This window comes from Pyxicephalus adspersus, chromosome 1, assembly GCF_032062135.1.
Source record: "Pyxicephalus adspersus chromosome 1, UCB_Pads_2.0, whole genome shotgun sequence".
Classification (NCBI taxonomy): domain Eukaryota; kingdom Metazoa; phylum Chordata; class Amphibia; order Anura; family Pyxicephalidae; genus Pyxicephalus; species Pyxicephalus adspersus.
The window spans coordinates 23,759,870-23,770,794 of NC_092858.1; the positions used below are offsets into that span (position 1 = coordinate 23,759,870).

Genomic DNA, 10,925 nt, shown 5'->3' on the forward strand with positions numbered 1-10,925 from the left:
ATAAGGTTCTACTTCCTTCTTGACCTCTGGTAATAACAACTTTTTAATATTGATGACTCGAGGTAGCACTCTGGCCTTTGCAGTGCTAGGTCCCAGGTTTGAATCTTGGCCAGGACATTATCTGCATGGAGTTTGCAGGTTCTCTCCGTGTCTGTGTGGGTTTCTTCCGGGTACACCGTTTTCCTTCAACATTCCAAAAACATGCAGTGAGGTTAATCAGATTCCCCCCAAAATTACCCTTAGACTGTATTAAAGATATAGCACTAAGGTAGGGACATTAGATTGTGAGCTCCTTTGAAGGACAGTTAGTGATATGACTATGGACGTTGTAAAGCGCTGTGTAATATATTGACTCAATTTAAATACTGTGTAATAATAATAATAATATTAACCAGTTGTTATTTAGCGCTGCAACTGAAGTCACTGTAGTGCACACCTCTACCCTAATCAAGAATTCAAAATGAAATGCTGGAAAATCAGTCTTTTGTCCCTTCATCATTTTTTTTGTCTATAGGTCTGTCTGTCTCCAAATTAAAAAGCATTATCTATTCACAGGAAAATAGATTATATATATATATATATATATATACACATATATATATATTATATAAATATTATATAGATTGTCATTTGGATTGCTGCATTTGAAAGGTGGACAAACAAAATGTTTTAGTAGCCTGGGTCTGATGAATCAACAAGGAATGCAATGTAGATAAAACTGCTGCATTGTCCAAGGTATATGGCATCATTTTTGAGCTCGGAATCCCAGAGCTTGATAGAAAGCTTGAGAAGGGTATTTAATGAATAATGCAGGCAACTTCCAAACTACAGGCTATACTGCCGCATAGTCTCACCTTGCAATATGCACCATTCTAATCTGCTATACTATGCATAGGCTTGGAGATCAGTCTTTCAGTGATTTGTGATGAAACAAACGTAAGTAACCGCCACAGTCAGAGCCAGTTGCCTGATAAAAATGTGGAACAGATCTTGTTCTGAGACAATGTGATGACTGTACAAGCAGTGCAGCTGATGATAACAGCAGGCTGCTTATTACTGAGATGAGAGACCAAAAATAGTGCATATAGGATTTTGATTGAAGTGTAGCACAGTACGACACAGTAAGACCAAAAAAAAAAATCTGATATATATTGGTAATGTATACAGTATAATTATATATATATATTTACACCACTGCCAGCGCTAAGGGTTTTCCCAGTTTTCCCATTATGTTTAAATATGCACAGAAAATATGAACAGCACACCTGCTTGGCCTTCACCTGTGTTTGGACTCTTCAATCATCTTCACTGGCTGGGTCAGGATGATAAAACACCCGTGCACACATGGGACTTGCATCATCTTGGCACAATTATGTGCTGGGATTGTACACTAAGCTGTGCAGCTGATATTTGACTTACCTTTGACTTACCTTTCAGTGTTGTGAAGGTGAAATTCATCCATTTAGTCTGACCTGCTTTAAGAGTAAGTGAGGCAGCCCCTAAAAAGTCACCTTTTCTGTTTTGGTTCCCATTTGCAAAACTGCAATTTTTCTTTTTTTTCTTTTTCTTATTTCTTCGAATAAAAACTTTTTTTTTTAACATATACCACATGAACTATCTTTAGCAGCATATATAACCTATACAGCTATTGCTGAAAATCTGTGGCCAGGCTATGGACATTCAGATACATTACAGTACTGACATATTCAACAAGCTATAAATAGATTGTAAATTAAACTCCTACTGACCTCTGGCACTGTGGAGTACAGGTAGTCCTCAAGGTAAGGACATCCGACATACAGATGACTCCTAGACATGGGGCGGAATGGGAAATGGGAAATCCTGCTTGCTTGTGTGCAGGATGGAGGCTTGATGAGGGGAGGGGGGTGGTTTGCATAGCTTGCATGGGTGATGAGCTTTTCTGTAACATCTTGTAACTCTTTAATGACCAATACAATCTGCAGTTGTTTCTTTTTGCATATCAAAGCACAGCTTGCTCCAGACGTTATTGAATGTCTGGGCTCCATAAAGTAACTTTTTTTTTTTTTTTTGCTTTGTTTGTGATTAACTCACAGTGAGGATTTTATACAGTAACTGACACCATGCTGCCTAATAATAAGTTGAGACAAACATCTGTCCTAAATACATTTAAAGTAATGTACCCGTTCCGACTTACATACAAATTCAATTTAAGTACATACCCACAGTCCTTATCTTGTATGTAACCCGGGGAGTACCTGTAGTTTGTGCTCCAAATATTCAACAGAATGCACTTTCATTGCAAAAGTTTAGCTCATTCAGCTCCCCCTTCCCAGCAGTTACTTTGATAGCCTTTCAATTTTTTTAATTTAAAACGCAAACACATAGCCGATGCACAGGAAGAAGGGAAGATATGAGTTCAGAGCAAATATGATAAGTTCAGAGCAAACTTGAAAAACTTTTCTGATTCCCCTGTGATCTCTGAGGATGAATGACTCAATGAATGACTGACAGTTTGTGCAGCTATAGAGTTAGTGAAGGCTTGATTTGCTGATTGGTAAAAATAGGTAAACGTTTGAATGTCCAAAGCCTGGCCACAGGTTTACTTTATCTAGTCAGTCTAACAACCAATCCAGGTTACTGCTTTTTCATTTAACAGTATACTGATGAGCAGTTCTGGTAAATCTAAGCAAAATACTTAGTCAATATGTATCTACTATGAATTAAAAATCAGTGCTGGAAAACAATCTTATCTTATGGGTAAGTACATTTGTTTGTGAAAGTAAATTATGTACGTAGCCATATTGGTACATGCTATACGTGATATATCTTTATTGTTTATCTTTTTACTGCACAGCAGTTTAAAATACAATAAGGGCCTGGACAGATCAACATACCCACAGATGATAGTTGCTCGGGATGGAGGGGTATGTGAAAATCTAGCATGTGTACAGCGGTCTCACAACTGTGTACACCACTCCACCCTAGCAATTTAGGCCATTCACCTACCAAGGTAAATGATCATTGATCCTGAATCATTTGTAAAGAAATATATAAAAAAAAAAAGGATTTTTCCTACCACATGATTCAATGGTTCAACACCACATGATTTAATGGATGAAGTCAGCAGAGCTCTCATTTAATAAGTGAAATATATCTTTATAATTACCCTTGGTAATTTGCTGTGCTGTGCCAAGTCCTAAATTCATGTTGTAAATTAACTTAATAGTGTGCATAGTCTGGGCAGGGTTTAAACTTTAATCAAATGCTGAGTTGCCTGTTGCTAGTTGCTGATACACCAGTGATTTGTGAAATGGATAATCTCTACTTTGTCGTAATTTATTTTAATGGCAGTTAAGACAACATAAAACAAAGAATTAAAGCAGATCTATAGTATATTGTACTTTCACTATATAGAACTATATATTATATTTGGGCAGCATGGTGGCTCAGAGGTTAGCACTCTGGCCTTAGCAACACTAGGTCCCAGGTTCAAATCTTGGCCAGGCAGCTGTTTGCAGGTTCTCCCTGTGTTTGTGTGAGTTTCCTTTGGGGACTCTAGTTTCCTCCCACATTCCAAAAACATGCAGTTTGGTTAATTGGCTTCTCCCCAAATTGACCTTAGACTGTGGTAATAACATATGACTGAGGTAGAGACATTAGATTGTGTCCCTTTCAGGGACAGCTAGTGACATGACTATGGGCTTTGTAGCGCGCTGCATAATTTGTCAGTGCTTTATAAATACTGTGTAATAATAATAGTGTGAGCAGTGTAAGGATCCCTACTGCAGAAGGAATTGGTGGTTTCCCTTCTGCCATAAATCATACTTACCTGTCTGGTTTACATTCTTCTTTTCATTGCGCATGTACTGTAGTGTAGGATGTTGGGATGTGGTGGTTATTCCGGCATTCTAGGGCTGTTGGAGCTGAATGAACTCCTGGTATGTCATCCCTGCCTGGTAAAGTTTTTAATCCCCGGAGAGAAATTGAAAAAGATGATGACTTCCACAATGAAGTGAACACAGGTGAGTTTAAAGTGGAAGTAAACTGAAAAAAAAAAAACTCAGCACCTTTACCTCTACACTGATCCGTCGATCTCTCCGGAGGTTTTTCTGTATCAGGAAGTGCATCGTCCTGGTATCCTCCTACATCCTGGCATGCAGAAAGCACCTGGCAACGCCACTGCGCATGCATGAGATCAGCATTTTTTTCGAAGGAGCCTCCTGGGATCCATGACATATGTATTCTGGGAGGCTCTGCACTCCCATTCTGTCTTGATCGCAGCGGCTTTACCTAATTAAAAAAAAAAATTAAACTCCCTCCCCAAAAAAAGAAGGAAAAAGGGTAGACAACCCTTGTATGTAAACTAAACATTTTAGTTTAGGTCCGCTTTAAATAAAAAATTGGGATCAGACAGGTAAGCTTATTATTGCCTATCCCTTCTGCAATAAGTGACCTGCCTGGTCACAATTTTTGGTTTTGATGGTTTAGTTCCACTTTAGGCTCTAGGCAGATGTTCTGATGTTTTTATTGATGTAAACTTACCAGTGGTATGAGCAATGCTGATATGGACCTGGGATAATATTTACAGACAACATCCTTTTATTGTAATGACAATGCAAAATCCCCTGTCTCTCCACTTGTGAATTGTTATATTAGTACAGACTTTCCTTTGAGGATTACTCAGTTTTAGATTATCGACTTGTATTTTTCATGCCAGGGAACTTCACCGCTGAATGTTAGGAGGGAAGCCCCAAGGCTTTTCATTCTTCTGTCTGGGTTCATTGCAGTTACCAGGCACATGAAAACTGCTTTTTAACATACAGCATCAGGAGCATATGAAGAATCTGCAGTAATGTTTAATTTATACTTTTAGGCTCCCAAAGCTCAGAGAAGTTACTTTTCCAGATCTGAACTGAAGCAAGCGATATGTCAGCACCTAAATCTTACAGCCTGATACCAATCTAACATTTTTCAGCTCTGACGGGGACAAAATACAATTAAATAGCAGCATACAAACTGATCCTAAGAAGGAACATCTGAATAAATGAACTTAAGAGAGAGGTAAACAAATATGACAAAGTGTAAAACATGACAATCTGTATATATTTACATTTATTTTTACACTATGTAGCACAGACAGGTAAAACATTTAACATGATATTTAAATATAGGTGGAGATTGTCAAAGGCACAGGATTTCAAAATCCACTGCAAGCCGTGGTTAGCAAAGTGCTTCATGTAATACATCAGTAGCATTAGGGATGACAATGTCAGATAGGACTATGGTTTGGTTGTTCTTGTGTACACTGAAGGTAATATGCAACTGGCAGCTGGATTTAAAGGTCAGTATCCAAAAGGAAATATTCAATGAAATTAAGTGTCAGCTATGGGATCTATTACCCAGAATATAATTTCCCTGAAACACTTATGTAATCATACACATTGATATCCATTCTTTATATATTTTAATTAACAATATTAACCACCTGTTAAAACAGACTTGAAATTAAAATGTGAAAATGTACTATCTAAAAGGGAACATTAAGGTATAAAAATTGTGCTTATGCATTGCCCTGAGGCTTACACTGTTATTCTCCCCATTGGTTGCACATTTATTAATAACAGTATTGCAATGCTTCTTACCGACACACCTATGTTGTGCACTATGGTGTGCTGCAATAAAAAAATCACCTTTTTTGGACCCCTATTTTAATTAATTGGGCTACCATATTGTGTGTAAAGCCACCACAACAGTGTGAATCCAGCCTGACAAATTTACCTTTTTGTCTGAAATCCCTCATGAAAAATAGCAACTCATTCTCTTACATGTGCCTAGCCATTCATTTTCTGCATCACCATGGTTGTAAATCTGCAGAGTATATTCATCTAAGACTCTACCGCCTTCGACTATCTCAGGATTTGGCAAGGTCACTGCTTTGCTGCCCATCCTTCTTGCTCCTGACCTTTTTACCAATAGGGAAACATTGCAATCATTTTCATGTCTTAAAGAACTCCTGCAATAATTACTAAATCCCTTGTTCACAGTACATTAGTGTGGTGGTAAGTGGGAAAGAATGTCATCCTTACTTATAGCGAAAAAGATAACTGGGACCAGTTAAACTGACCTGAGAGGTCCAAATTGCTCATTGCTTAAGGAAGCCCTAGCAGCCTCTGCGGGAACCCATGTTGAGAAACCTGCTGTAGATGAAATTTGTACCAGAAGCCCTGCTATGCAAAGACATAATTGTTTTACTTAACTTATTTTCTAACCCTCTACTTACTCTGCACTTCCCTACCTGATCCCTAATTTTACCCCACAAGTTATCATCAGATCACCAGTCATTGGGGAGAGGTGGATATGGGGAAGAAAAGACCTGCTCCTTTATCAAATGCTTTCACTTCGACCTTGTTTGGGACAAATCATGGTAATTTGGTAATGTAGAAGGGATAAGCTCCAGGAACTATTAGTATATAGTTATTTGCTCTCTGCTTGCATCCTTAACACTGTTACTCTGGTCTAAAAATGGTAAAGCTTCCACTGTAATATTTTAATTTCTAAATATAACATATTACAACTGCTATATGTGTCTACCTCATTTAAAATCCTTGGGAACCAGTGTGAGCCACATTGCATCTATCTGTTAATCTGATACCCTAATTGACAGTTAACCATAAACATTTACCAAATCTATCATTCATTTTTATAAAGATTTTAATGTAATACCAACAAACTCACCCACAAGGGAATGTATTATTCTGGAATTTTGTGTAGGTGGAGTAAACTAAATGATTTGTATCTTGTCTTATTTTAAAGGAAAGACCACATTTGCACATTGCTCTTTGCCTCGTTTTATAAAGGTCATGATGTTTAAAGATAAAGGTTTTCACACATATTAATGACAAATTCAGCAGGAACTTTTCTTGCTGTATCTGATTAAGTGCCTTACTTCTGGAATGAATGTTTTAAACCAGGACTGTATTAAATGCTTGTGCTTATTTGGCACACAAATATAATGGCTACCCCTGGTTAACATCCTAATAAGATATATATTACCTAAAAAAGTGTGAGATAAATTTGTGAAATGGAACAGCCAAGATCGATTTCTTTAGACAGGATACCAATGTGTACATAGTCATGTTGGGTTGTATTTCAACATTATCATATCTATAAAGCTTTGATCAGACATTAACATTACTGTTTTTTGTGTATAAGGGCAAAGTTTAAATATTCTTCCTCTTTTTAAAATGGAGTTCTTTTCTTTTTCCCCCCCAATTAATGATAATTCTGCAGTATTTTGTTCATCATTTCATATCTTTGCACATTTGTTTCCCTCTTGGATCCACCTTTTTAGTGTAACATTGCTTTGTTCGGATTACATAAACCTTCCTAAATTTGGAGTGTGGACAAGAATTAAAAATGTGTTGTTGCTGAAGGTTTGCTGCCAGCGGGACTGCCAGTTGTCAGACCTATGGAGCATCATATGACCTCTATTGGTTTACCCACAAGGTTCCAAAAAGGGGCCAAACATGAATAAATTCAAAAAGTTAACAGAAACTATAAATATTGTACTCTTGTGATTCCACCTCATAGGCCTTATGGATAATACAGATCAGATTCTAGCCATTTTTTTGGATTCACATTTATTGGGCTAATCCATCAAAAAAACAATTCTATGGTTATAGTTGTATGTAGGATAAACTATAAACTGGCTGTGTTCAGTGCGTGTTCAGACACTGTTCATAAGGACTTACGAGAAGTATTCTGCCCTGCTCCCCACCAGTCAAATACCAGGTGGAAAATTCAGTAGTATAAAGTAATACCCCCATCGGTGTAGGAAAATGGCTCAAAATAAGTTAAATTTTCCTAAACTTTTTACCCCTGAAAAATAAAGTATAGGTATCGGGGAACTCCTACTAAAATATATTCGGAAAAATGCCCCTAATATTGATGGTCAGTGTAAAGAATGTCCCTGGTACTGTGGTGGCTAAATTCAATTCATATAGGCAAAAAAGGGTCATGATGATGGCTCTGCTAAGTGGTGTTAGACCCCAAAATACACAAGTACCACCAGATGGGAGAAAGCCAACTTCAGCTGAAGGAGCCAAAGGGTTCCAAGGAACCCTGGTTGAGAATGTCTGCTTTAAGTTGATGGTTCATTTGGTTGGTTTCCTATTGGTTCACTACGTTTAAATGCTTTTTGTTCATCCCATAGAAAATTTGGCAACATTTTTTTATTCCAAATACAGTAAATAAAATGTTTTGCTCAAATACATATACTGCTCATAAATCATTGAAAATATTGTCTTCATGGCTTGTCTTCTAATAAACAGGTTAGGCTTAATACTTCAGTATACATTTATTAACTTACCCATTTTAAACATATGTTAGATTTGTGCTATTTGGCCCCTTAGATAATATGCATGCTAAAAAATTATAATTAAAATAATTATCTCAAAATAATCTCTTTAAAGGTAACACATTTACAGATGATTAGTAATTGCAAGTACAATTGCAAAGTATGATAGAGGTACAGTGTGTGGCAGATCATACACAGAAGTAAAAGCACAGGTTGGTTTTTAGATCAAGAGCTCTATAATATGATGTGCTTTGATCTCCAAGAGTGTCCTGATTAGAGGGAGTACATTTGCTTTATGAGTTTATTTAACAAGAGAAACATTCAAGTTGACTCAAACTGGGCACGAAGCAGATGAAACGGATAAATGACAAAAGCAAAATTGAGCTAAAAAGCAGCATAATTTCAAATGGAATAAGGGATGTATTTTCAGATTCAAAGGTGTTAGACACATGCAAGAGTTTCAGGTTTCCTGTCTTTAGGAATTCTGTTTTATCTCTTTTTATGAAGAAAGGTTAGAAAAAGAAGACCTCTGGGAAGAAATACTACAAACTTCTAAGTTAGTGAAGGAGCTCCCTGCGTCACTTGTGTATTCCGGATAGGACGACGTTGAGGAGATAATATTTTTTAGTCTCTGAAGAGCAATAATTAGCAGCAAAAGAAGAAATGCCAACAGGCTAAGAAAGATGGATACGTAAACATAAACGTTTGATAATCGGTTGGGTGTTGTTGATGAAGAATCCACTGAGGTTGAGAGAGAGGTAGGGAACAATTCCAAAAATGTTCCATTCCCGATGTCTTCTGGTGCAACAGCTGAAGGACCAAATCCTGACATGGTGGCATGGGCAATGTGAGGAGTTGTTGTGATGGATTCAACTCATGACATCATTTAAAGCTACAATTGTGTTATAATTCAGTTATCCACCTTAGCAGGGAAAGTCAACCTGAAATATAAAAGACATTTTGATAGTATAACATAAGCAGTGCTAAAAAAATTTGGGCACATACAGTTAGTAAATTGTTAACTCAATGTCGGAGTTTTCCCTGCCTGTTATTTTTTTACATATTTTATTTATTTTTCTGTCTTGTACACAAATCACACAAGTAAGAGGAAATATCTCTAAATTCAAGTAAATCTTGTCTTAGGCAGTCACTGAAGAAAGTGTCCCACAAACAGAGGTATGAATTTTTCTAGTGTGGATACAGATAGCAATTAATATCTGAAAGTGTTTCTAATTTTTCCTAGTAATATCCAAGGCTAAGGGCCATTTCAGACTTGGGACTGACCAAAATTTCCTACCATAAGCTCAACAACACTACCAAGTGTTCCTATGCTACTGAATTGGAGCATCATGGAACCATTGTGTGCATGTGGCTGTAGTTTTGGTGAATCATGGTGCAGTCCCTAAAGTCCTTTCTGGTCACACAGTTGCTTTTCCTTTTCTGGAGGAAGAACCGCATCTCAACATCAACCACACTTAACCACACAACAAAGCAGTTGAAAAACACTGCACTTGACACTAAGGGCTATATTGAAAAAACAGGGAATCTGACATTCCCCTAAACATTCCCACGTGGGAATCAATTACTGCTATTAAAACTCATAGACCTGGAAGATTCCCATGAGGGAATATTTAAAAGAATGTCTGATTCCCAGTTTTTAAAATAGAACTCTTAGAAACCACTTAGTAGTTGAATAGGGGCAGTTAGGATTGACTAACTGTATGTTTTTTTAAAAGTCTGAAAGTGGTCTTATTCCTTTATCAGAACATTCTGTTAGCTTCTTTAAAACTAACATTCTATTTATCAGTTACTACATAATGATCATCATCACAATTATATCAAACAGGAGATGGGTCATTCAACTATAATCATAAAAAAAAGAAAAAGAAAAGCTGAAAGTTGCTAAAAAAGAAAGTACAGCACAAAAAAACATTTAAACAAAAAGAACAAAATACCAAATATATATTTTAATGTGTTTTATGCTGGGTAAGAATTTGAAGTTTTTCCATTGAATATATTGTATGTCTATATAATTTGGATGTAGTATACCTTTCATGGCTGTCACACTTGTGATGGATAAGCCAGTAGTGATAAGAAAGGGTAAATGGAAGACTGATTTAATAGAAAGGTATGTAGAAAGGTAGCCCTGTGCATTGAATATTGCAAACTGCTTTCCTAATTGGCCTGTCTTGACCTTTTTACTATTGTGGAAAAAGATAACACCAAAATAAATTAAAAAAAAAAAGTCAAAGTTTGCATCAAACTAATAGAATAATAAACCTTTACAACAAGATTGCAACACAGTATACACAGTACATTTTTTAAATAAAATGTTAGTTACAAAATGAAGCTACAGAGAATAATAAAGTGGATCTACCATTACATTTTTACTTTATATAATAGGGTAGATAACTCTTGTATATACGGTGAAACATTTGTTTGTTTTTTTACATTTGAAGGTGAAACTTTTCTTGTTCTTTAAAAGGGACATTTTTATTGTAAAGTAAAGGGCTGATCTTCCAAAGCGTGTCACCCGATCTTGCATCTACGCAGTGCCCCTGATTCATCAAGCAGAATCGGATTATCG

At 36.6% G+C, this 10,925-nt stretch overlaps 1 protein-coding gene across 2 annotated transcripts in view; it reads right to left on the minus strand.

The window, feature by feature from the left end:
• Nucleotides 1–5,076: 5,076 nt before the first annotated feature.
• SERTM1 (serine rich and transmembrane domain containing 1) overlaps nucleotides 5,077–10,925 on the minus strand; it is a 36,355-nt gene continuing 30,506 nt past the window's right edge. For both annotated transcript variants that reach the window (XM_072404067.1, XM_072404074.1), the window contains one exon: nucleotides 5,077–9,279. In XM_072404067.1, coding sequence (XP_072260168.1) covers nucleotides 8,838–9,170 — 333 coding nt within the window. In that variant the 5' untranslated portion in view covers nucleotides 9,171–9,279 and the 3' untranslated portion in view covers nucleotides 5,077–8,837. The remainder of the gene's footprint in view (nucleotides 9,280–10,925) is intronic.